This window comes from Dermacentor variabilis, chromosome 8 (genome assembly GCF_050947875.1).
Source record: "Dermacentor variabilis isolate Ectoservices chromosome 8, ASM5094787v1, whole genome shotgun sequence".
In the NCBI taxonomy this organism is placed as follows: Eukaryota; Metazoa; Arthropoda; class Arachnida; order Ixodida; family Ixodidae; genus Dermacentor; species Dermacentor variabilis.
This window is the reverse complement of record NC_134575.1, coordinates 68471771-68499681: the sequence shown is the minus strand read 5'-3', so window position 1 is coordinate 68499681 and position 27911 is coordinate 68471771. Positions and strand designations below refer to the sequence as shown.

Here is a 27911-nt window from a genome sequence, read left to right as displayed (position 1 = left end):
AGATTTGCATTTCACTGTTCGGCGTCTGTGCCATCTTGCTTTGACGTTTTGATGCGACCGCGCATGTATGCGATCGATTCCTTGACTTGACTGGCGCGTTCTTTCCTTAGCGCTGCGAACTTGTTCTTCACGGTTATGGTCGCTGTCTTCGCCGCCAGTCGTTCGTGCTTGACTGACAGGATCTTTATTTGACCTTCGAAGACCTCTAACCTGGCATTCATATTTCCGAGATTCTCGTTGATTTGATTGATGGCTGCGAGTATCGCTGCCAGTTTGCCCTCTTGCGGCGGTTGCTGTTGTTGATGTGACGTCTCCAGTGCCGTTTTTATAAGATCGCAATATTGCAAGTAGGCCTTTTAATGTCCCATTTGAGTATTGCGCTCTTATGTATGTGGCCTTGTCGATGGTTCAGCGTGCCACCTCGGCGGCTGTTTTTAAACTAAATCAAAAGATAACAGAGGACAGTACTTCGCGGCGTTGGCGACAGGCTAAGCCGGTGCAGGCCGCGCTCCGGAGCGTTCGTATTAAGCGCACTGACGGCTGTACAAATGAAACCAATGAAAAGTTTTGCAAACACTGTGGCCTTCCGCACCTCGCGGCCTCTTTTCCAGAATGTCGCGTCGAGGAAGAGCAAGGTATGATTAAGGCTTCCGCTTGTCCCCCAAAGTAACAAGAAACGTCAAGTACTACAGACGGAAAGCTTTAGGTTTTTATAAGATCGCAATATTCTAAGTAGGCCTTTTAATGTCGCCTTTGAATATTGCGCTCTAATGTAGGTGCCCTTGTCGATGGTTCAGCATGCCGCCGCGGCGGCTCTTTTTAAACTAAATCAAAAGCAAAGACGCGCTAGTTGTTACATGTAGCAAAACGTAATCTAGTACACGGTATATAACATAAACCGCAGCCACACGATCACACCATCTAAACTAACAAAAATCTCCTTGCAAGGCCGTTCGCAATGCCTACTAAATGAACTAAGAGACAATGCCCCTAAGGTGCGTAATTTCAAGGTATTAAGTATAGAAACATTGTGAAAATGAATAAGTTCATGGAAATGTGCAAAAGCTGTTAAGCCTTCATAATCCAGAAAACGGCAGTAGAACAAACATAGCAGACAACATAAACAACAACGCCCGCAACAGCATTCGCCAGATTCAAGGAGATGTGCACGTCTACTGCTTCGGTCTTTCGATTGGAGTTATGTAATCTCTTTGACATAAGCGAACATGACCTTTTAGCATGTGTTTTCGAAAGCACTATCGTTGAATAGAACGGAATTGAAGCAGTAACTCAAGGTTAGGTTGCAAATAGCATCAGTAAGCTCAGGCCTTATGTTTCTGAGAAACACTTGCTCTCTTTCTTGTTTTACATTGCGCTCCATTCGGACAATATAGCAATTGTCTATTTTTCACGACATAGTGGGGGTCTGGCGCGCTTTTGGCGTGATCATAGCACAGTGCTTGGAAGCGGAGCAAAGAACACCTGCATTGTGTACAGATTCCTCCAACTGCTTTAAGCTTGCGAGCAAGGGGATGCGAATGAAAAGTAGAACTGGGAAGCTTACATTTCAATTTTAAATAACAAATCGTGCGCAACGTTATCTATTGTTCTCGGTGACATTGTTCTATTTTTACATCGCCGAATATGCACCATCATGCAGCCAATTTTGCCGACTCCTGGCATAAAAGACGCGCCCTGTTAAGGCTGCATTTATTCGCTGCCAAACGCCAGTCATTCGCAAAGATGTACATCCAGCTCTTGGCTCCCTTTGCACTATATGCATTCGTATTCGCCAATTACTGTAAGTATATCACACACTGCAATATTTACTATTACCATTTAGGATTTATTACGACGATAGACATGGTGCAGCATTGTCAAATAGAGTAGGCTCTCATCTTTGTTTTGATGCACTGCGTTATACCTACATAGTTAGGAAGGCCAAACAGGTGCCCATATTTATCAAATTTCAATACAGTATTTCCAGGCATATATTTCTATATGGATGAAAACAAGAGAATTAGCATGTTTTCTAAAAGCCTTATTGATGTTTGGAATCAATATACTTGCAGCTCTTTATGAAAATTGTTTGAACATGCATTCAAATACCATAGCAAGGTAATATCGTAAGAGTAATACACTAATCATTCGAGAAAGAACTCTGCACACTGTTTAATTTTTACGCAGAGTGAAGCGACCGTTACGTATATTTGACGTGCAAACAGGAACAACACTGTAACTACCAAAACTAATACTCATGGAGCAATGATGCAAGGTGCCATTGAAAGAAACGAGTGACTGTATTTTCTTTGGCCCTTCTTACCTCATAATTAACATACATAGGATACCTCACGCTCTTTTGGGCTTTCTTCTGTGTTCTGATCATTCTTCCAGCAGCTTTGGTCAATGTATAGTTCACGGTCTGATGGGCACATTATCGGGCTTTCATGTTGCGGCATCCGTGTCAAAACGAACCAATAAATCAACTTCAGCCAATGAGTACAGGGCAGCAGTTTTACTCTGATCTTTAGTAAACCTCTTTCGCGCCAGCTATAGTCACTGGATATGCTACACTGGGCATTAGCCGCTGTAAACGGACCGAAAAAATTCAATAGAATTCATCTCACAACGAATTCGGATCATATGGAATTAGCATTTCCACCTCCCGCCTACCCCGTCTATAGAGTATTTCACGCAAATTGGGGGTTCCTTTTTTGCCATATGTCGCCTTGAAAAAGTTAATCCCATTTCTCCAAACGTTGGCTGCCGCTTTAACTTGTTCTGGATTTGCTCATCCTTAATAGATGCTCATCGTTCCCCATTAAAACATGCTCTAAACTTTCTGTGGTGCCAGGCGGAATCAAAACTGCGTCCTGTATATTCCGGCGATGTCGTCTTAATATACTATAAAGTGCTTGCCACGTACAGAGTTCGCTATAACGTCGCTAGTTGGCGCAGCGTGTCTGAAGGAATTCGTTAGAAGGAAGCGCGGCCTCTAACACGCCTCCATGATGACACATTTCGGCGGTGACCATTCGGTGTGTGTCTACGTTGCTTTAATGCTAGTCGCATTGATATTCGGAGTCATCCATGGATAGCCTCCGCGGCAATCCTTTTTAAACAATATCACCAATATATTACCTGCAAATACTTACGCCCAATTTATTAGACCTACATTTTGATGGGTTAAAAAAAGCAGCGGGAAAATTTCGGTAGTGCACTTATTGTTTAGAGATCGTTGGCTACATTAGGCAATACGCAATTTGGCTCATCGATGGCTCCTGTATTGCTCCATCGTCGCATTTTTACAGAGGACAGGAAAGCAAAGCTGAGATAGTTACGTTTGGACGAAACACAATATATACAATTCTCAAGCAACTAAGACACTATTAACGGAGTAAAACTAATTATAATTATTATTAGGGTACTGCTAGATCCCATGCATATCTTTGATTTGTTGCTAAAAATTCTTTCTAATATTGGTGGTGATTAGGATTAAACTTTCTTACTGTTCAGAGATTATGTGGGCAAAAAAATGAGGTGCCAAAGCAAAAGTTGGTAATTTTTTATGAATATACGTTGTACACATTGAAATAAACTTAGAGTCTCTTCAGTGTGCCCTGTTGAACATCCAGAGAAATACCGCGTGTAAGCACTAAGGAAAACACGGACGAGGAGTCAGGCATTTTAATATGCTGGCATTAGAGACAGATAGATAGAAGTATAACTGATTCTTGTTTCAGTTCGGTAGATTAAGCGTTCAAATATGAACCCATAAGGAAATGTCGACTCTCAGAGGCGCAAACACTTTATCAACGGGAGAGAGCAAGAAAAATTAAGTTTTGTAATGTATCAATATGGTACTGGCACTCGAAAATATACATGGATAATATTTTTGACAAACGCCTTGCGAGTTGATTGTAACATATTATGAAATCAAACCTTGATCCTAATATATCATGAAATGAAACACTTGCATTGAAGAAACAAAATATGAACAGTTAAACAACGAAATAAAGAAGCAAACACAAAGCACAATACACTACGATACTGAAGCACTTCATATAGAAACTGGCGTATGGCACTGCCGATGCATGCGAGGCGTGAGACTAATTGCCAAAGAAACAAATGCGCAAGGCTAACAACTGCCCTTCCAAGCGTAAGACGCAAGTTATACTTCACCGGAGCCAAATTTGAGGGGCGTACGAAGCACGCGATGAGAACGTCGAAAAGATAAATATCTTTCCGTGCGCAATGGACCACTTGATCGACATAAGCAAACTTGAGAAATGAAAAAGTTATCGCTTACTGTAGCTCTAGCAAGCGCAGCAAATTCCATTATCTCGGTTTGCGGGCTGCTTGTATAAGTATAGTACAGAATTATATCGTATGGGAATCATTCTTTCCAAATAAATCAAGCGGGAAAATTATATTGGGAGCACCTGTAGTGAAAGCGAGCCAGGTAACTGTGATGAACGGACGGACTACTGAATAAGTCAGTCTTCTGAATAAATACTGGACAAGAACATTGGCTGGAAAAACCGACTTCCCCTGAAGCATTACTTCGACACCCTTGAACATATAAAGGCTACACTGCTAAAGTAGGCGAGCTCATTAGTTGATGAAATATCACAGTTTGTTCTTTACAGTAATGCAGGAAATAAACTGCACTCAGTGACAATCTATTAAGTCAGAGCAATAACGACACAAAAAATTTCAATGCAGCTGGCTTCTGTGCGTCACTGCTCCAAACCTCATTCTTAAGGATCGTTAATAATGAAACTGGCTTCCAGTGTGACGCCGCGAGAATCATTATTTGTAGTAGGATGCACATCTGCGCAGCTTGTTTATTCAGGTGGTCGTGTTTTCCCGCTGCACTCTCACCGTGTTTCAGGTTATAGATATCTAAGAGCCAATGACACATACTGTGTATTAGTTGAGATCTTCTCACAATATAATATAGCTTACATTACAATATGACGTCAGTCAACACCCGAATAAGTATCGTTCAGCCGGAAATTTTGAACCTACTACTCTAGTTTGGCATAGCATCACGACAAAAGTGAGTAGTAGCATCATAAAGTCATAGTTGTAAAGTCCTCAAACCTTTTAGCGCCCAGCGACACCGCAGAGTGGGGACACAATTAAGCAGTTTTCAACTGGCGGCATGGTGCCGGCTGCTACAAAAAGAGTCATTCATGAGCTATTAAGTTAATAATTTATACATATAATCCACGCATATAAGGGCACACAAAAGGAATATCTCAGTGAATTAGAGCAGAAATACATCACACAGGCTCCCCGTTGCAGTCATCCCAGCTACAACGGGAAAATAGATGCAAAATTAGACGAGAAACTCACGGAGGCAGAAACCTGCGCGGCCCTACAAAAGTGAAAAGACAAATCAGCCCCAGGCCCTGTAGACTCTAGACTAGACTCTCAGAAAGCTCAGTGATGAATCGATCATTAAACAGAATACATCAACGAGTGTTGGATAAAGGCAGAAGCACTAGCTCAATGGAAAAAAGCGACGATAGCGCTAATTCCCAAATCTGTTAAGAAGCTTGAGATCGACAATTTCAGACCACTCCCCCTAACATTCTGAGTCAGAAAATTAAAGGAACAGAAATTTTAAACACAGTATATAACTTCTAAGAGGATAACTACATATATCCAGATACAATAACAGGATTTCGCAAAAACCTTCCGGCACAAGATGTGATGCTTCAACTTAAGCATCAGATAATGCAGTATAAAAAGCGATCTACAAGGGCCATCTTGGGTCTTGATCTTCAAAAGGTATTTGATTATGCTGACCACGCAACCATCTTGGAAAACATCGAACGAATAGGACTAGGGCAACGGACGTATCACTAGAGCAAGAGCTTCCTAGCAGACAGGAACGCAGTTATCTACGTCGCATGGCTCATGTCGAGAGAAAACAATATAGGGGGGAGTGGACACGTCACAAGACGCTGTCCTCTCTGGTCTGGTCGTGGTTGAACTCTCCGAAAAACTAAATCCCATAGAGTCCATGAATCCCACAGTCTACGCGGACGATATTACTATCTAGGAATGGGATGGTAGCGAAGAATCAATAAAAGAACGACTGCAGACTGCAATATACACAGTAGAGGAACACCTCATTGGAATAGGCCCCATATTCTGTGCAGAGAAATCCGAACTTCTGTTATACCGCCCCACACTTAGGGTCAGGCGTGCGTCCGGAACGATACGGCAGAAACGAAGCTCATGAGGCAATCAAGCTACGCACCAAGGACCAGCGGTATATCGTAATAGTCAACCGGATGAAGGCGCTGGGTTTAGTAATCCAGAATAAAGATCCAAACTGGGAATTCATAAAAAAAGTATACAATAAGGTAACAAACACCATGAGATTAATGAAAGGTATTACTAACGAGCACCAGGGTTTGATGGAAGAGATTATCATACGGCTGATAAAATCGTTCGTAATCAGTCAGATCACATACATGGCAGCCTTACGCAATCGGTTTACAACCGAAAAAAACTAAAATTACAGATTGATAGAGAAGGCATGCAAACTGGCACTAGTGATTCCCATAAATACGAGCACGGGCCTGTTGACAAAGTTAGGACTCCACAACACACTGGATGAACATACAAGCACAGCAAACATATCAGGAGGAACGACTAACTAAAACCAAAAGGGGACGGCATTATTACGCAAGCTAGCAATGAATTACTACAAGATATAGGCGGAAAATAGCATGATAACAAGTGAAATTCGTGACAAATTCGTAGTACCAAAATGCCCAAGAACGTGCATCCAGGTTAAAACAAGGGCAGGCGCACGAGTAGTGCAGAGAAAATGATGCGAAACGATTGGTCAGACGACAGAGCAACCTTTCTAGACGCCGCTGAACGCCCACACAGATATGGCTACGTAGCAGTAGTATTAGATCACATCAAAAAAGCCCGTAAAGCTTATTAGTAAATACCAAACATTCCGAGAATGCGGAGGAGGTAGCAATTGCACTAGCATTTCTTTCCACGATTGCTCAATACATCATTATCGATTCTCAGGCCGCCATTACAAATTATGTTATCGGTAGGATCTCTCCTGAGGCGTCGCGCTTGATTACAGTCAACAACGCAGGATTCCCCAAGGCGGAGATGAACTGCACACAATTGCTCTGGTACCCAGCGCATACTACTCTAAGCATTCCCGCAATCAACCCCATTGAAGTGGCACACAGCGAAGCTCAAATTCCTACTTGCCCAGCTGAGCAAGGAGTGACTTACATCAGTCAGGAGAATGTGGAAGAGGAGATCTGGTGAGAAAAAGACACATTAACAAGATTGGCGGCGTTACTAAATTCTCTGAAAATCGGAGGCGATTAATACCACCGCTGGACAGACCTGAGTAAGTTAACTGGATGCGATTACAAAGAGAAACTTATAAGAGTCCCTTAAAACTAAAGACTTTCTACGTCGTGATGTACGACAGCCATATGTGCATGTTATGCAAGTCTGCTAGAGCCACCCTTGAACACATGTTGTGGGGATGTAAACTATATGAAAATGAAATTGCAGTCTCCCCGGTTAATACATGGGCGCGGTGCTCGGCGTTGCTGCTAAGCTCAGAACTGTAAGACCAAACTTGCGCCGTTGAGTGAGCCATGGAGCACGTGCGCGAGCAACAGATCCTAGGGGTCATCTAGATATCCCAAGATCCGTGCCTCAATGTGGCCGGATTTTAAATAATATCATATCACGCACTCACTCATTACACTCTGCGAAAGGGTATTACCAGCGAAGCTGTTTAGTGAACGACAAAGAAGTGACCCTGAATTTTGAACAAAGGTATAAACGTATTTAATTTCCTGATCTGTGACCATCGTGACTAGGTATGCGCACATTCCAGCATCATCTTTGTCATTAAACATGTCCGTCACGAGTAAGACATTGCATGACTCATACTCCCTTAGGCAGTGGCTTATACCCTCGTAAACGCCACCACCCTGCTAAAACAACGTTTTTTAAAAGCAACAATAAAAGAGACGTAGTCAGCTTATAATGGTGACGGCTACGTCTTTTCGCATAGCGGAACCAACAATATAAAAATTTTATCTAAGAAAATGGAAAGAAACCACGTCTAAGGGTCAGAAATTCGCAGCACACAGTTCTATACACCCATTAACATATCAGTGTAACTGTCAAATATATGTTGCACGACAATGAGTTTGTAAACAGGCCCAAACGCAACAAACACAAGCAAACGTGATGTAGACTGCGATGAGTCATCGTCCATCGTCCTCGTCCATCGATCTTCGATCCAGCTACTGGCAGATTTCAGTTGCTGAAATTGACCTCGAGAAGACGGCCTTCATCACGCCTAATTACTTATGTCAGTTCTGAGTGATGCCTTTTGTCTTATGCAATGCTCCTGATACATTTGAACATATCACGGACTCTTTTCTGCGAATCTACAAATGGACCACCTCTCTTTGTTACTTTTACGACGTTATTGTGTTTTCGCCTAAGTTCGACAGCCACCTTATCTGACTCGCTGCCATTATTGCGGTCTTCCGTAAAGCCTGCCTCCAATTAAACTCCACAAAGCGTCATTTTGAGCGCCGTCCGAGTACCGTGTTCGGAAACCTCGTTGACGCATCCGGTGTCCAACTGGATCCCGAAAAATTTCGCATCGTACGCAGTTTCCCTGTGCCGCGTTCTGCTTCTGACATGCGCCACATCGTCGGCCTGTGTTCTTACTTTCACCATTTTGTCAAAACCTTGGCCGACATTGCTCGGCCTTTGACAGATCTCCTAAAGAAGAACACGCCATTCTCTTAGGGCCGGGGCAGGCTCACGCGTTCGCCGCTTTCATCGGGCTTCTGACGACACCTCCAATACTTGCCCACTTTCATCCGTCTGTACCGACCGAAGTCCACACTGGCGCAAGCGGCCATGACCACACCGCTGTTCTCGCCCAATAACAGAATGGTACTAAGTGCATGATAGCTTAGGCCAACAGCCTGCGTTCACCTGCCGAAAGAAATTACTCCATCACCGAGCGGGAGTGTTTGTCTTTAGTTTAGGCTGTCCCCAAGCTCTGGCTATATTTGTACGGCCGTACGTTCTCGGTCATTACAAACCATCATGCACCCTACTGGTGATCTTCCCTCCAGGACCCGACAGGACGGCTTTATCGCTGGGCTTTGCGGCTCCACGAATTTTTATCTATTGTCCATTAAAAGATTGCAAGCCTCCACAAGGGCGCTGACTGCCTCTCTCGTCAGCCCGTGGATCCCCCTGATCATGCTGCGCATGATCCGAGGACCTGCGTGATGGCTTTTACTGACATGACCGACATGTGCGCTGAACAGCGCGAAACATTTTTACAGTCCATAATCGCTCGATTGCAATCTAGCAGCACGGGTGGCATGTGCCGTATGTTCGTGCTGCACGACGGCATCTTCTACTGGTGCAATATCAACCCTGACGGCCCTGAGTTGCTCCTTGTCCTTCCTCGTCAAATGCGATCCATCGCTCTCGAACAGCTTCATGATTCACCGACTGCGGGACATCTTGGAGTTTTGCGTACATACAACCGCGCACGACGCCAGTTCTTCTTACCGGTTCTCTACCGCTCTGAGCGGCGTTATGTCGCAAGTTGCGAATTGTGTCAGCACCGGAAGAAACCTTCCCTGCCAGCTGTCGGACGACTTCACACAATAGAAGTTCTCTTTGAACCGTTCTTTAGCGTAGGCGGTGACCTACTTGGCCCTTTTTCGACGACGATTAGAGGTAATTAGTGGATCGCCGTCTCTACTGACTACGCGATGCGCTAACCGACAAAAAAAAAGCGTTGCCGACTAGTTGCGCAACAGACGTCGCCGATTTTTTCCTCCATGAGCTTATTCTTCACCACGGTGTACCTCGACAGTCGCTTAAAGACCACGGCCACTCGATCTTGTCTCGAGTTGTCAACGACCTCCTCTGCTGTTGGGCCAGTGAGCCCAAGCTCTCCACCGCATAATCATCATCATCATCATCATCAGCAGCAGCAGCAGCAGCAGCAGCAGCAGCAGCAGCCTGGTTACACCCCCTGCAGGGCAAAGGCGCCTCCCATACTTCTCGAAATACCCTGGTTATGTACTAATTGTGACCATGTTGTCCCTGCAAACTTCTTAATTTCATCCGCCCACCTAACTCTCTGCCGCCCCCTGCTACGCTTCCCTTGCCTTGGAATTCAATCCGTAACCCTTAATGACCATCGGTTATCTTCCCTCCTCATTACATGTCCGGCCCATGCCCATTTCTTTTTCTTGAATTAAACTAAGATGTCATTTACCCGCGTTTGTTCCCTCACCCAATCTGCTCTTTTCTTATCCCTTAAAGTTACACCCATCACTCTTCTTTCCATAGCTCGTTGCGTCGTCCTCAATTTTAGCAGAATCCTTTTCGTAAGCCTCCAGGTTTCTGCCCCACACGTGCGTATTGGTAAGACACAACTGTTATACACTTTTCTCTTGAGGGATAGTGGCAACCTGCTGTTCAAGATTTGAGAATGCCTGCCAAGCGTCCTCCAGCCCATTCTTATTCTTCAGGTTATTTCAGTCTGGATCCATGGTCACTGCCTGCCCTAAGTAGATGTATTCCCTTACCGCTTCCAGTGCCACGCTACCTATCGTAGACTTCTGTTCTCTTCCGAGACTGTTAAATATTACTTTAGTTTTCTCCAGATTACTTTTCAGACCCAACCTTCTGCTTTGCCTCTCCAGGTCAGTGAGCATGCATTGCAACTGGTCTCCTGAATAACTAAGCAAGGCAATATCATCAGCGAATCTCAAGTTGCTAAGGTATTCTCTATCAACTTTTATCCCCAATTCTTCCCACTCCAGGTATCTGAATACCTCCTGTAAACATGCTGCGATTAGCATTGGAGAGATCATATCTCCCTGCCTGATGCCTTTCTTTATTGAGATTTTTTTGTTGTCTTTATGGAGGACTACGGTGCCTGTGGAGCCTCTATAGATCTCTTCCAGTATGTTTACGTGTGGCTTATATACACCCTGATTCCGTAGTGCCTCCATGACTGCTGAGGTCTAGACTGATTGAAACGCTTTTTCGTAATCAATGAAGGGTATATACAAGGGTTGGTTATATTCTGCGCATTTTTCTATCACGTGATTGATAGTGTGAATATGGTCTTTTGTTGAGTAGCCTTTACGAAATCCTGGCTGGTCCTTTGTTTGATAGAAGTCTAAGGTGTTCCTTATTCTATTTGCGATTACCTCAGTAAATGCTTTGTAGGCAATGGACAGTAAGGTGATTGGTCTATAATTTTTCAAGTATTTGGCGTCCCTTTTCTTATGGATTAGGATGATGTTAGCGTTCTTCCAAGATTCCAGTATGTTCTGGGTCATGAGGAATTTTGTATATAGGGTGGCCAGTCTTTCTAGGACAATGTTCCACCATCCTTCAACAAATCTACCGTTACCTGATCCTCCCCAGCTGCCTTCCCCCTTTGCATAGCTACCAAGGCGATCTTTACTTCTTCCGGCGTTACCTGTGGGATTTCAAGTTCCTCGAGACTATTCTCTCTCACATTATCATTGTGGGTGTTACTGGTACTGTATATATCTCTATAGAACTCCTCAGCCACTTGAACTATCTCATCTATATTAGTAACGATATTGCCGGCTTTGTCTCTTAACGCATACATCTGATTCTTGCCTATTCCTAGTTTCTTCTTCACTGTTTTGAGGCTTCCGCCGTTCCTGAGATCATGTTCACTTCTATCCATATTAGCGTTCCTTATGTCAGCTGTCTCACACTCGTTGATTAACTTCGAAAGTTCTGGCAGTTCTATTCTAGCTGTAGGGTTAGAGGCTTTCATAGATTGGCGTTTCTTGACCAGATCTTTCGTCTCCTGCGTAGCTTACTGGTCTCCTGTCTAGCGGAGTTACCACCGACTTCTATTGCGCACTCCTTAATGATGCCCATAAGATTGTCGTTCATTGCTTCAACACTAAGGTCCTCTTCCTGACTTAAAGCCGAATACCTGTTCTGTAGCTTGATCTGGAATTTCTCTAGTTTCCCTTTTACCGCTAACTCATTTAATGGCTTCTTACGTACCAGTTTCTTCCGTTCCCTACTCAAATCTAGGCTAATTCGAGTTCGCTGCAGTGACCATCCTATGGTCACTGCAGCGCACCTTGCCGAGCACGTCTACATCTTGTATGATGCCAAGGTTCGCGCAGAGTATGAAGTCGATTTCATGTCTGGTCTCACAATTCGGGCTCCTCCACGTCCACTTTCATCCACTTACGGCCTGTTCTCTTCCTTTTTTGTTTTCCTGCTTTCCCCCCCTTTTTAATATGTATTTTCTTTGCTTTTAGTTTATCAACCGCATACGACCCACAAATAAACGGTCTTACGGAACGTCTGAGCCGAATACTTAGAGATGCCGTCGATGTACGTCTCCAACGATCCCAGTGACTGGAACGCCACACTGGCCTAGTGACATTCGCGTATAACTTGTCCGGACATGACACTACAGGATATTCACCGATTTCTCTCTTGTATGGTCGCGACCCCACATTGTCGTTTGACACTATCCTAGCTTCTATGCCACATGGTTCAACTGAGTACGCTCGTGAAGCCCTTGATCGTACTCACGTGACGCGTCAAGTCGTCCGATCTCGTTTATTAGCCTCGCAGCCTTTACAGAAAGAAGGTTATGACCTGTAACATCAGGATGTTAAGTTCGCCACATGTGCTTGCATGCTCCTTTGGTCATAATATCGTCTGTTTGGCCTCTCCCGAAAGCTTCTCTGTCGCTACAAAGGGTCTTTTGAATTCCTACGTCAAGTTAACACGTCAATTACGAGATCTAGGCGTTAAACTTTTATCCACCCTCAAGTCCGACGCCTGCTGACATTGTACACGTGTCGCGGCTGCAGCCATACTTCCTTTGCAGTTCTTCCCCTAACATACGCCGAGATGGCGCTTCAGCACCCGCAGGTCCTGTAACAGAACGATAAAAGAAGACAAAGCATGAAGATCGCGAGACACTGGCTGCTGCGTGTTATTGTTGGTCAGCCATCTTAATCACCGTGACTCATCTTGTATATGTCTTGTAAATACAATCTTTCTAACTCCAAACATCCCCGAGCAATATAAATAGATGATAAGACACAGAGTTTGCTATGGAACGGTAGTCGGTCACAAACCTTGCAGGTAGAGTTGAAAGGACGACCAAGGAAGTCTCTTTGGAACCTCGCGTTCGCATCCTCGGACTCATTAACGTAGGCCCCTTCACGTCAAAGGCGCTTCGCGCCATTTTATAATTCACAGCATGCTTCGTCAGTTCTCGATAGTACCGTGCCATCTCGCGGGCACGGTCGTCCGCCACCGCATTAGCGTCCGCACGCAGTCGACGTTCACACTCGGGTCGCTGCTCCCTCCGTCGCTCTTCATACGTGTGCTGTTCGCAGTCCTTAGGACTCGCGGTATGACCACTGCACTGGCGGAACGAAGCTTAGGTCAATTATGTCGTTCCCCGACAGAGCCGCGATGTCAGCCGCACTCGACAGAGCCATTGGTGATATCAATAGAGTTTTGCACAACCGAGCCAGCTGTCGAAGATGACGACGAACACGCGAGCTGTGGCACGAGCATATTGGCGCGTTTGCGTGGAGGGGCGCCAACGAAGAAGACGGCGACGCTGCAGCCATGGCTGATGATAATTTCTTCTCGCAGACGCCACGATACCCTGGATCTGACTCATGTACAGCTTCACTGTAGTAAAGTTGGGCGGCGAAAGCTCGAGGCGCACGCCCGGTATGGGCAGTGTTCTGTAACCCTGCAACGTTGGTTGCCGCAGCCGCCGCTCCGCTCGCCGTCTTCGCCCTTCTGTGGAAATAAATGTAGGGACCACAGCACGGCTCATGGGCTGCCGTTACAACTATCTACAGCGGTGACCCGGGCGTGTTCCTACAGTGGTGACCAGGAAGAGCAGGCCTTGCGTCAAGCGACAAGCTATCATGGCATAAAGGCCGGAGCCCCGGTACATCCAACCGCTGCCGCCATTCCTGTTCTGCTACGGCCGCGCAGGTTCGCGCTGTTTGAATTCGTCATAGAATTGAACTACATCATGATCCAGGAGCTCAGAACCAGGTACTCCTCTCCGTTCCGCCACTTAAACTTCAACTGCGCCTCCGCGCTCCAACGCCTGGCCTGCGCCCCTACGACGAGCTACGTCAGGCTGTGCTGGACTTCCACGGAGCTATGTGCTACCCTCTTCCGGATGCTGACTTCACGGTACGTGACACAGGTTTGCCAACACGACGACCCAGCGCACATCTTCCTGCACTCGTAAGCCATTGCCATCAGGACAGCATTCTTTCCTCGACCTGCCACGATACCGTCTCGCTGACCGACAGAGGCGCCGTGGCACAGTCCTCGGCCTGATCGCCTTTATCGCCACCACTGAGAGCACGCGCCACTCGTGCCATCGCCGACCCAACGCTGGCTCCCGCGCCACACGCTGTCGGGGCTGTCTCAGACGACATGACACCTGCCTCTCGAAACCCGACTGGCCCTCTACCCGACCCGTCCACGCCGTCCGCTCATTCGACCTCCGAGCCGGTGCGCGAGCTCTGCACCTTGCCGACTCCGCTGCCCCCAACCCTGCCGACTATCACCACCGCGGACATAGGCATCGGTCTTCTGCGGCCAGCAGATCAAAAGGGTCATGTCTTCAGCGCTCAGTGCAGTCCTCGGTGCTGCGACAGTCCACCTACCCTGCCCTTCCGGGTCTTCATCTTTGCTGCTTTCCTAGGTGTTCGAGCATCGTCACTGTAAGCCTCTCTGCCTCGTCCCGCTCCCGGCTTTTGCAATGTCGCAGTGCTGGCGGCGCTGAATCCCACGTCTGGCGGCCTCAACCAACGACCAGATACTCCTGCGAGACTTCACCCCACTTTGCCCGGAATGCCCGTGGCTTGCTCACGATGCGCCCCGTCGCTGCTTGCACCGCATGGTTTTCCCCTGCGGGCAGGTAGTGCGACGTCCACATGCAGTGCACGCGTCGTGACCCGCCCTACGCTTTGACTGAATTGCTCGTGAGCGCACCCCACACTGTTCAACGGTGTGTTTCGCGGTGCGCCGCCAGCGACGCTCGCGGGGGCATCGCCGACGCACCATTCGCCTCCTGGGTTTTGCCGCTCCTCCATTCTAGGGACTAATATGCCAATCGTCGTCTCCTCAAGTTGGCGCATTCGTCCCACTACCGTCCTCTCATCGGCTCCCTCGCCCACCTGAGCTCTGCGGTAGTGAATCGACGCCTTCCATGGTGACTTCCTAGATTCGCCACAGACCATATTCAAATCATGTTACCCTGGCTTGCTTTCTAGCTGTGCCGTCTAAGCGGGGGCCCTACATCGCCCGCCAACGCCGCTACGCGCGGTCGGCGCTCTCAGCCGGCGCTATGGTACCAGCTGCTAAAAGAATATAAAAACATAGTTCGGCAGCACGTGCTCGAGGCGCAAGCTCGGCACGCGCAGTGTTGTTCTGGAAGCCTGCTAGGTAGCTCCCCACAGCCACCGCTCGGCTCACCGCCTTCGCCCAGCTGCCGGAATAAACGCAGGTTCAACGGCACTGCCTGTGAGCTGTCGCCACGAATTCCTAGAACATCGTTTCTCTTCAAACAGCTTCCGGAACTGGGCTGTAAGCATGTAAAGAATATTTTGTTTTAAAGTAAATTATAATCTTCGAATACGTTTTCAACAAGAACGACTTGTTTTTAAATAAAATTGCTTTCATTAGCTATGCAGAAGGCTTTTGAGCCTTGAGGATAGCCACCGACTGTTATTAGCGCAGATTAACTTACCATTGCATACATTTTCGTGGCAGAGTTCTAATACGAAGTTATGGCTTCCTTCTAAGGCTAATAAAAGTTATCTTGACCATTTGCATATTGTAATGCAATGCTAGCGCTTAGACAGTTTCTTAATCACTTAACGCAAGTTATGTGCTCGTTGATCAATGCGAAAGTGTCATCAGCAGACAACATGCTTAGAAATAATCAAGCGGTGAGGCTGCATAGAAGGGTAGTAGGAAATCAATGGAAAATTGTCCACAACAATTTCCACGCACACGCTGCTTTGACAAGTATGAAGCTATGTGTATATTCACATTTTGTTTCAATAATTTTAACCTTCATTCTGCCTGGTTAGCGTACATTCCTGAAGGGAAATTGCAGTATTTTGAAAAGGCGTTGTGCTTGCGAGACGATAAATAAAATGTAGTAGCATAGTTATTGTGTGAAAATATGCCAAACAGTAGCTCCGTTGTACATGTGGTATAACATAACCAAGTATTAGCTGGTGAGTTTCCCCTGAAAACAGAATTCATGGAAATGTTTGAAAATCTATTCAGTTTATCAGATCATATGTTAGCTGAAATAGCGAAGAGACGGCATTGTACTGGTGAATTTACATCATCTGACCACTTTACCTATAACCAGAAGCAGGTTTAATGACAGCGTTGTAACAGCAAAACTATACCATTTAAAATAAAATTTAAGATTTCTTGTTTCAACGTTTTCCTTATTGTTTGTTTCGTTCATGCAGTGAGCACTGATCCTGGATAACGTTGTTCTTTAATGCGCTATCTATTGGTATGCTGTGATGAAGATTATGCTTCATTGTTCAGTGATGTAAAACTCACGTTAAAACTCCAAATTTATTTTCATAACAATCCTCATGCCTGGCTGGTGAAGACATTGAGGCCCGGAAGTATTACCCTTACGTACTCGTAAGTATATTCCTATAACCAAAATGATTTTGAATGGGTGGGATTATTTGCCTGTCGCGTTCATCAGTTGCATTTCTATAAAATAAAGGAGTAACCGGCGCCACCGATCGCACCAAGATCTAATAAGCGTAATATACTGAAGTTTATTCTATTGGGAAAACTACGGTTCTCAAGTGAAAATCATAACTAAAGGAGTGAGGTGCAGGAGGAAGGTGGGCCTAAAAGGATGTGCATATGCCGTAAATATATACAAATGTTAAAAATTGGTTATTGAGGCTAAAAATAACTTTGTCTGCATACACCCATTTCAAGAAGGACAGTTCATTACAATTTTTTATCTTTATCATAATCAGTTTAGTCCTGTGCCATTTATAAAAAGCTTCCAACTGAACTTTTGAAGGATCTGCGTTATTATTGCTTGAGTAGATAATTCATTTCTTGATTATTTTGTTTATATGCTATCTATAGACCGTTGCGCAGTATTTTGATGTTGCATAGAGTTCATTCATTGTAGGTGCTTTGTGTAGTACTATGTTGCATGTTGCCTAATAACCTGGTACTGCTCGCTGAATATTCAATTTTTATGAGAGAAGCAACATCCTCCCCCGTCCTTTTGCTGCTGACATTCAATTATACTATTCAATGACAACGAGATAATCGTTTGCGTGTTGCGCGCCCCTTGACTCCGATCTTTTACTGCAACAAAATCGTGGGAAAATCGTGGCTTTAGGCTGTTTCAGATGACACGATTGGGGCGAAAAAGATTGTTCTGCTGCGCACATCACAGAGTTATTTTTGCTGGCAGCTTTCAGATGCGTTGGCGGCAGCGCATTTTGCGTCCCAGCTATGCGCAACGTTGCCCCCTGCTTCCGAAGTATCCATGCCTGCATCGTTAAATGAAAACAACATAGAAACTAGTCAAATATCTGAATGTTCCTAATATTGATAACAGAGTAAGCGCACATTTTTTAACGTTAAGAAGCGTGGACACCTTACGACAGCTTGCAGATGTAGTGAGTGAGACGCTGCACAACACCGCAAGTATGAGCGTGCGGCTTGTGCGGCGTCGGTGGGATGGTGCCGTTTAGTACACTCTAGCTTTGTTCTTCCTATGGAAGGCACAACTTTTTTCCTGGAAGAGTATTTGCTTTTGCAGAAGAACAGGCTATCATTTGATGTGAATGTATTAGCAGCTGGCAAAATTTGTAGCGAGGAAGAGGTTGACGACGGTGGCGATCGAGTGGCTACGTGCCTTATGTTGAGGCGGTGTTCTTCTCCCGACCTGGATATTGTGCAGCTTCTCCTTTTAAAGGAATTGTGTAGGCGGAAGAAAAACAAAATATTTATGAAGCTCCTAAGCCACAGGCGCTGGTTGGTACGTCCTTTAGAAACTTAACGAAAACGGCCCCGCGACATTGCTTCGCAGTGCCACCACCGCGTGATAAAACAGGAAAGCGTCTATTTTGACGGCGCTTCGTTTCGTCCCACATTGCCCCCTCCCACATCGCGCCGATCGCTGCGATTTAGCGACGGCGCGACAAACTTGGAGTCCAGTCGCGGAAAGCGCACGACGTCGTGGCAGTCACTGAGTCAGTTCGCTGTGTCACTGACTGGAAATCGTGCCATGCGATACAGCCTTTTGGCATTTGACTATAAATTTTTTGCTGTGCTAATGTTCTAAAATAATGCGCCTAATAATATTTAAGCATGTATTGGCACTGACCTTTGCATTCTGGAATTGGCACCTCCTATTGATGCTCGATATGAAATGATGTAATTTCGATTATTGAAAAGCGTTTCATCTGTTGCGCATTCTAAACTTTTGCTGAAGGTAAATTCTATACTAAGAACAAAGGTATGTTACCCGCCGTGGTTGCTCAGTGGCTATGGTGTTGGGCTGCTGAGCACGAGGTCGCGGGATCGAATCCCGGCCACGGCGGCCGCATTTCGATGGGGGCGAAAACACCCGTGTGCTTAGATTTAGGTGCACGTTAAAGAACCCCAGGTGGTCAAAATTTCTGGAGTCCTCCACTACGGCGTGCCTCATAATCAGAAAGTGGTTTTGGCACGTAAAACCCCAAATATTATTATTAACAAAGGTATGTTACTTTCATGAATAGAGGCCTATTTTTTCTCTCGATAATGGCGTGCAATAATTCAAGATGTTTACACGAATATTACAGCTGCAATGTCCGGTGCTTCATAAAAAAGATGATTCTAGGACCGCTATTTTTTTCTTATTTTATAAACGATGTCATTTATGAAATACTTGTCTAAATTGATCTTTTTTGCAAATTACTGCATAATTATCATTTGATTAATAACCCCTATGTCCAGGTCCTCCTGAATGAGGCTAGAAAATTGGTGCGAGATCTGGTAAATAAAGATAAACCCCCAGAAAATTGTTCCTATAAGAGTCAACGCAAAGCGCTTGCCGCTACAAAATATAATGTTTTAATGGATGTTTTTTTGACTGTAGTAAGTAGTTGCAAGTGCCTACTTATATTATGACAGCAGATTGCTGTCATCAAAAAAAAATCAGTAAGGAAACTTGGGCACTTAAGACAGACTTTGCGGAAGGCACCATAAGATTTTAATAAAATAGCATAAAACGCGTTCATCCTGCCAAAATTTCATTATGGAGCAATAGATCGGGTTCCGCACGTCAAAGAAGAAACGTGGGATTCGCCAAGTTAGAAAGTGTTAACAGAAAATAAAGCTTTGTGTACGGCAACTAAAGCTGGAGCTTGTCAACTAGTGCTTCGGCCAAAAAAAAAATATAAACTGGATTTCTTGCAATCCCGGCGTAAGGTAGGCTGGTTATAGTACCAGTGTGTACTGTTTTGCAGCGAAATAAAAATAGAAAACAGATAATTTCAACTAGTGTGTCATCAAAAAAGCACATCCTCTAACAGCTCCAATGCCTACGCGATCTTTACCATCGGCATGATGTACTTAAATATTTATTTTTCCCCTAAGCATTCGAGAATGGAACAGCCTCTGAGCCAACATTGTAAAATGCTCGTCCTCTGCTGATTTCATAACAGCAGTCAAGGCACACTTGTATATAGGTTGTTTTTGCTAGAAAGGTTGAGCCTCTCTTCTTAGCTCGTACGCGCATGTCTTGCGATGTGATCTATTGATTGTATCGTTGTTGTTGTACACGAAATCCCCACATATATATTTTGGTGCACAAGTGCCTTTACGTGCAACTCATATATTATTTTTATGATGTCGCATTGATGAGTCTTATAGCCCCAGTCCTGACTAGAGCCTGTCAGGACTGGGGCTATAAGACTGTCGTAGACTATAAGAATGTCGTAAAAAAATAAATACACAATTAAATACTAAGGGAACGCATTTCTGCATAAGTAAAATTGTACACAATGTGCTCAAAGTGAAATATTTATTGAATCATTGAAGTTCTCGACCAAACATGTAGTGAATGCAAGTCATACGAATCTTTAAGCTAAAAATCCTTCACACTTATTTTTTTCTTCCTACATTCTTGTGCCCGCCAAATATTCTTCAACGAACGCAACCGCTTCTCTGGAAAACAATTTTTTTCTTCGTATTAACACATCTACTTTGTATTTTTCCGGTGACGGCGTGTCACCGGCTAACAAATGGTAAATGTCATTCCACGGCGCGAGAAGCACCTGCACGTATCAGAACATTCGTTGTTTGTGCAGCTAGTCCTGTTTGCTCACTGTGTTGTCCCGAAACGTTCGAATGAGCTAGCATGTACGACGCGATTAGCGTTGTTCATCTTGGAATGTGTGCGAACACTAGCGATTACGATGGAACCTTCGATTAGTCATGAAAAAATCCGATGGACTTGACCTGCTGGTCAGATTTCAACCATAGAAAAATGGGCTCTCCGCTATCCTTGCACTGAGTGTTACTTGTTTTGCTGGGCACAGGCTCGCTCAATAAAGTTTAACGACAAGTTATCGCACTCTGGCTGCTCTCCACGAAAACAAAGTGAAAGTGTTGATCTTTAGCTTGTCCTTGCTGAGAGCAGCACCTATCGCCTACTTGGGACACCCTGCTCTTCCTGTTCCTAAAGTTATGCGTAACAGTCTTCGTTCTATCGCTCGTTCCATGCTTCTTAACTCATTCACATACTTTTTTGTTATCCATCAAGTTTATTCCGACTGACTTAGAATAGCTGAAATGCAATAATCAACAATTTCTTTTTCGACGAGGGTTCCAAGCTCTCAGTCAGAATTTGATAATGCCAGTCGTATGCACTCAAAACCATCTTATAGTTTTCTGTAAATTTTCTTAGCATCATCTGCGACCCTAGTAAGTGAGCGAGGTAAGCATACTGCTGCAGATGCTGACTGACAATCATGAATGTTTGCTCACGGGGCCTATAAACCTTAAAGAAAAGCAACCTGATGGCAAGGAAGAAGAAGAGGTGTTGGACAGCAGTCAGGCAAGGGAACGTCCGGCGCCAATGCAACGACGAAGCAATGGAAAGCGCAGTAGAGGCACCCGAGCAAGTTTCTTCTAGTGATAATGTTGACCCTCTCCTGTTGATAATGTGCCGCGCCAGTTTTATCAGCATAGTCAAGAGAGTGCCACAAGGAAGTCCAAAGGGAGCAACAACACAGATTTACCTGCGGCCAAGGGCGATGAGAAACAAAAGCTTGCTGTAGGTAAGCACGATGGCTACCGCGATAACCCTCCCCTTATGTATAGCGACGCTCAGGGTGCGTGGGCTACGTAATATAAGGCGTCAGCAGCAGTTATTTCACGGCCTTAGGCAGCATCAAATTGATGTTGGTGCAGTGCGAGAAGCGAAGGTTTCGTCTGCGAGTGATGTCAATCTTGCGCTGCAAAATTTTCAACCAGAATACGAGACAAGATCAACCTGTTCTAACACAGCTGAAATCTCCCACAACGATAAGCCGAGAATGGCCTACCAAGTATGGATCTAATCCAGCGAAAAACTCTCTCTGACCGCTACCCTTGTTGGAGCATAAACCTTAATAACTCGAATGTCGCAATCAAGATCCTCTGATAGGATACGTCCCTCGGTATCCCTGGCATGACGAAGAACAAGGCCATTAAAATTCGGCATCAGAATGATGGCCGTACCTCGGCAGCCCGACTCGCCATAACTCCAGGAAGTCTTGGTGCGAGAAATGCTGTCAAAGTGGATCTGACCTAACCTATGCTGGAATTAAGTTTTTTGGAATACGAGAATATCTACCTTTTTGGATTTAGCAAAGTTGGAAACTTCTGTCTCGAAGATCGAGACAAACCTCTACAATTGAAAGAAGCTATAGTAAGACAAGGAGCCATATTGCTGAAAGAAATTTAGCGGAAACCTAAGTAACGCAAAGGAAACACAATATAAAGGCTAGAGAAAGAGTAGGCTAGTATTGAGTAATACTAGCCGAATAAGCTATAAAAGCTAGAACTGCCATGAGGTAGTCTCCCAAACTGCAGACTCCTCAAAAGTAGAATCATAGAAGTTGTCTGACATTTCGGATCAGTCGCATCGAACCCCTTTACAGTGCACATAAGGAATAGTTTTCTCCATGTCGGAAGCCACGTGAGTCTCCGAGTCGGAACTGGAAAGTGTCACCGCAGTGCGCTTGAATCTAGAAGCAACAGGCTCCCAGCCATAGGAGCCACCGTCGTCCGAGCTCGACGCGTCTCCAGCAACCTAGCCAGCCCGCTTACTGCGATGCTTTTTTAAAGCTTTCTGGTCGCCTTCAGCGTCCAAGGAGCACCATCGGTCTTGTCAGTCAGTGGCTCCGGCCCGCCACAGGCCGCGGCCGGTGCTGCGGGCACCGCAACTACTACGGGGGCAGCCGTGACTGTCGCGTCAGACGGGATAGTGTGCGTTCCGGAATCCACGGAATTCTCGCATCCCTCGGCGGTGTCTACCACGTTCAAAAAAGCCCGGCTGTTCTCGTCCTCCAAGGCAGCTGCTATGCTATCTACCGGCGAAACAACCGTCTGCACTACTGCAGATTCCTGCTGTTATGGCCGCACGAATACTGACGAGTAGTTGCAGACACTACACGTCGAGACGGCGTGGTATCCGGCGCATCGTACGCACACCACGTCGCAGACCACGTGGCCGAACTGCTCGCAGCGCGCGTGCTTTGGCGTGTCACACAGCGCCGCATGTTGACCTTCCAGGTTGCACCTACGGCACAGGCCAACGACTCTCTCGTATTCACACTGCACGACACTCTCTCCTACACGAAGAAGGTTAGGAACGAGCCGCACCATCTTTAACCCTATCCAAGTGAGCCGGTTCCCTGTATCAATGGCAAAGAAGCCCGGCACGCACTCTTCAGAGATCCCATGGATTCTACCAAAGAGCTCTAGCTCGGTGGCAAGAGTTTGGTCTGGAAGATCCACAGCTTAGCCAAAAACGTTCATTATCTGCACACGAACACCTCGATACTCGTATCGGACCTCGATATTGCGTTCTCTCAAGAAGGGATGAGCGGAGAAGCGATAAACCGCGGCATTATACTTGAACGTAAGCTCAAAAGGACCCACACCAAAATCCTGTGCTGGCATAAAATCGGACAGCGTAAAGCGCTGCTCACGCGCCTTGCGATCGTCAACATTGGTCGCGCCTTTCGAAGCACGACCAAAGGAAAGTTAGCAGACGAAGCCGCGATGGGGCCACCATCGCAGGGAAAACCACGTGGCACCCGCGCCTAGTAGAATGGAAGCTAACACTACACTAGTGTAAAGGATAAAAGCCTTAGCTAAAGGCAGAAAAAAAACACAGGGAAGAAAGCTACGAGGGCAGCTCACCTAACGGATGGGCACCTGGCTGGAACCCTCAGGAACCCACGCCGTATCCAAACATTCCGGGGAAACCCCGTGGAAGGAATTTGCTGCTCACGAGCTCCAACTCACGAACTCCTTTGGTGAAGTGGTGCCGTGGGCTGCTGTCTCATTGCTCTCTTGAAAACTACTCAGACCCTTCCTAAAATGAATTTCTGCATCATTCAAGGAACCCGCGGATCGGCGGGAGGTGCACGCTTCTCCATCAATGGCCTACTTCGACCAATCAAGAAGGCCGACAGGATCTACTAAGGGCCAGAGCTTAAGTGGCCAATGATTTCCACGAGGACACTCCGCATACACAATCAATTTGCCCCTAACTCATCAATTTTTGACGCCCGCTACAGCCGAGCGGGAGAAGAGGGCGCGACACGTGCACGATGTGACGGTCAGGTACGGCGGCGTCGGCCGGGCGGCAGCACATGCCCGAGGCCCCGCCTCGGTCATTCCCGCAGAAAGGCTTCCCCCGCATCGACGAACGCACGAGGTTCACGGAAGGAAAGAAAAGGAGCCCGCGGTATACTTGTCACGACAATAGCATGCATCCAACCACGTTAAAAAGGGAGCAGCCCAGGAAATCTCCCAAAACATTTCTTATTCCGAGAAATTTGCACGGCACGTTTTGACACGAATATACAAACCGTGAAGACAAGCGTGGATGAGTTCAGCAGCGAGGCCGGCCAATTAACCATCACGTGCTGCAAGTCCTAAGATCGTAATAGAGATGCTGACAACTCACTTCAACGTCCGAAGTCCGCCTACAAACCTGCACGCTCATTCCATAATTCCAAGCACAGCGAACAGCTTTTCCATCATGCTTCAGAGCAGCGATTTGGATGCATTGTAATAAATCCATTCGTCTCCATAACGTACTATGTGACATTCAGAGTATTGAAATAAATAAAACTTTTATTTACTAAATAAAATATTTGGAAACAACGGAAGTAATACAACAAGTACAATATCCGTAAATATCCCTTTCATATTAAAGAAATAATCAATAATGGCGTACGTATAGTTTTGTTGTTTCACATTCTGTTTATGTGGCATGAACCCAAAGTTTTCTGGATATAGAAAAATAACCGTGTGAGGATACCTCTTGTAGATAAAAACGAAACATTGTACACAAGCAGTGAGAATGGTCGTTTTCTGTTGAACGGAATTGACGAACATGGCAAGCCTAGTTCTCTCGCAGGAAAAAAAAACAAATGAACTGGGCCAAGATATGCAGAATATTCACTGTTCAAATTGTAGCTACATAATGCCCTATCCGATATTTGTGAAAGGGCTCCGTGATTTCCATGAAGATAGTTTAGGTTACCTTTGGGAAGGCTCGGTTAGGTTGGTTGGTTTCGTACAGTTGTACTGTAAATCTATAGGGCATACGAAGAGTTTTCAATGTATCTAATACACGTTGCTCTCAATAAGATAAACAAGCAGTTCATTATTGTATAATTACCATTGATTAGGAAACATAGCAGTGCTCCTAGTTTGCATTCATTATTGGCTTGAACTAATATATTGTTACAGAAGGATGCGAGAAGAGAGAGGAAGAAGAAGATCGGAGACGCTGGTTTCTGCATGCTATTGGTGATCATCTCACTCATCCCGTAATATATATACATACATATATATATATATATATATATATATATATATATATATATATATATATATATATATATATTAAATATACAGTTTTCATGAACTCGCTACATCCCCGTATCATATTGGTGGAGGTGGTGCGTACCACGGCGGGAAACGGAGTCCGCAAGATGAATAACGGTGAGCGCGTGGGATCAACGTCGTTGTCGCCTCCAACGTTACCGTCGCCAGCAACGTCGCTGTCCCCTTCGGTTGTCGTTGTTCGGCCCATGGGTTCTGCAACTTTCTGCAGGACTGATGGCGCCGACGTGGAAGAGTGGGTGGCTATGTACAAACGCGTGAGTGGAATCAACAGATGCTACCCTACGCTTATGCTAGCTAGCTTGTTGTTCTACCTAAGGGGCAGGGCAAAGCTGTGGTACGAAAAACACGAAGAAGAGATAACCAGCTGGGACCAAGGTAAAGATAAATTGACATAGTTGTTTGGCACACCAGCAGACTGTAAAATTGCCGCAAAGCAGGAACAGTAATTTAGGTAGTAGTTTAAAAAAGGTCCCCATCCCAGCAGCTGCCCTAGTGCTTCCTGTGGCCAACGGCGGCTTGCTGGTCGTTTCTGGAATGTATACTGCGTGTTTAATTATAGCCGGCTTCCCTACTGTGTTTGACAACTGCCCCCACGACGTTAGCCTTGGATTGGACTTTCCATCCTGCTCTCATCTGCTCTCATCGACTGCGCGACCGGCCTTCTTCAGTTAGAACTGCCTCAACTCACCGATGCTCTGAGTACCGCCCCACCGCGCTTGTGCTCACTTCAATATGTGCACCTGTCAGCAGAGGCAGTTACTTACATCATTTTGACAGCGCAGCCACAGGTTCCTGACGGTGAATATGTCATTCATCGCATCATGGACGTGCTTTTCAACTGGAACGTTGCCGTTCCACATACATTGGTGACGGCTACTAATAACGACGTCATTCTACCGTCTCTTAATTTCAGCCAGTGCCCTCAAGTGCTTCCGGCCGGGATGTTCTTGGCCAGGGTTTCTAGTGGTTGCGAGTTTCACATTGAGAGTCTGAATACCGAGCGTTGCTTATTAGCATCACATCAGCTGACAGCTCTGGTTCCTTAGGACATGAATTATCGAAAATGATTGCACCTGACCTCACCTCTGCACAGGCCACGGACATACGTCTCATGCTTGAATCGTACAGTGACATCTTTGATTTCACCGACCGGCCATTAGGCCAAACATCTGTTGTTCACCATCGTATAAACACTGGAGATACGAATCCTATTTGTCGGCGTCCCAATCTTGTATCGCATGCTGAATGTCGGTTCATCCAATTAGAACTGGACAAAATGCTCCACAAATGGAGTATACGAGAATATACCAGAAGACATAATTCTGTTACACGGATACGGAAAACAGAAACCTTTTTCTAGCGTTTCTAGCATTCGATGAGCGGCCATGGCCTTCCAGAAATGGGCGCACCGCCACGCGCAAATATCAAATGCCATAAAGCAGCACACCCGGTTTCTTCCAACACTTCCAGATGGCGCTCGCATCAACTGTTGTGCCGTGATGTTTGTGGCGCACGGACGTGTTCTTCCGGGGCTCCGTAGCGGCGACGAACACAAGTTTTTGTGCATGCTTCTATTTTGATTTTGTTTTTGATTTGCAGACTTTTCTTTATCCTTTAAATAATAGTTTATAGCTTGCTGTCACGCCACGTGCTTCAGCACATGCAACCATGTGGGGTGTTGAATCGTTGTAGCCTTTAAGTAGTACTTTGAAAGTGGGACGACTAATAGCTATTAGTGATTTTAGTGTGTGTGCATTCTTACCGGGAATATTTCTTAGGTAATGCATTGAAAGCGTGGCCGCGTAGTTGTACACGTGCGAACAGGTGTCGCATCTTAAGTCTGTACGGCATTTATTGCTTCTAAAAAAATCGAGGTAATTACTTTGCGGCAATTTAAGAATTAAGATACTGTGAGTACCGGTTTTTGCTACAAGGCACGTGCTCTGAAAGCTTCGGTGTTTGCATTAGAAAAAGCGAAGTGCAACACACGGCAAGAGGCAACAAAGCATGCAATGTTCGGGCGGCCCCTAAATGTAGAGTAGCGAGAGGATGGAGAAGAAATCTAGTCAATCGGCAGGCATTGTGCGGTCAATGCTAGGCTAAAGAAAATGAAGTATCCCCAGGCTGAGCTAGTAAAACAGGTCGAAGAGCCCAAAAATTTGTTAAATATGGAGCGTGGTGCACGCAATACAGTGGAAAAAGGATTTCAAGCTGCCGAGGAAAAGCTGAACAGGGCCGCCATCGTGAAGGAGAATGGTCGCGACAATAGAACGTATTCTCCCAAAGTGAGCGGGCAGGGAGTGTCGGCAAAGCCCGTGGAATGACTGCAACGTGGGGAGGGGCTAGGTGGCAAGAGCGGCACTTACCTTGAGGCCGCGCCAAAGGGAGAGCAGGAACGCAGGGGTCACACCCCTTGTCAAGTCAGAATCACACGGAAAATCATAACAAAGGGAACCAGGGAGAGGCCTGTGAAGTAGGAGAGAGTGTAAGGATGATTATCGTCGGCAACTAAAACCTGGCTAGAGGTTCAGAAGGAGTTGTTGAGAGGGGGAAAAGCGATTAAAGACAGGCGGCAGGGACATGTCCTG

The 27911-nt window shown here is 45.7% G+C and overlaps 1 protein-coding gene across 4 annotated transcripts in view; it reads left to right on the top strand.

Moving 5' to 3' along the window:
• Positions 1-1632: 1632 nt before the first annotated feature.
• The window catches only part of LOC142591081 (japanin-like), an 88297-nt gene continuing 62018 nt past the window's right edge, over positions 1633-27911 (top strand). Inside the window, exons 1-3 of one of the 4 annotated variants that reach the window (XM_075703452.1) lie at positions 1633-1801; positions 7139-7316; positions 16772-16806. In XM_075703452.1, the coding sequence (XP_075559567.1) occupies positions 7298-7316; positions 16772-16806 (54 nt within the window). In that variant the 5' untranslated portion in view covers positions 1633-1801; positions 7139-7297. The remainder of the gene's footprint in view (positions 1802-7138; positions 7317-16771; positions 16807-27911) is intronic. The other 3 variants (XM_075703450.1, XM_075703451.1, XM_075703449.1) reach the window with 3 other exon arrangements.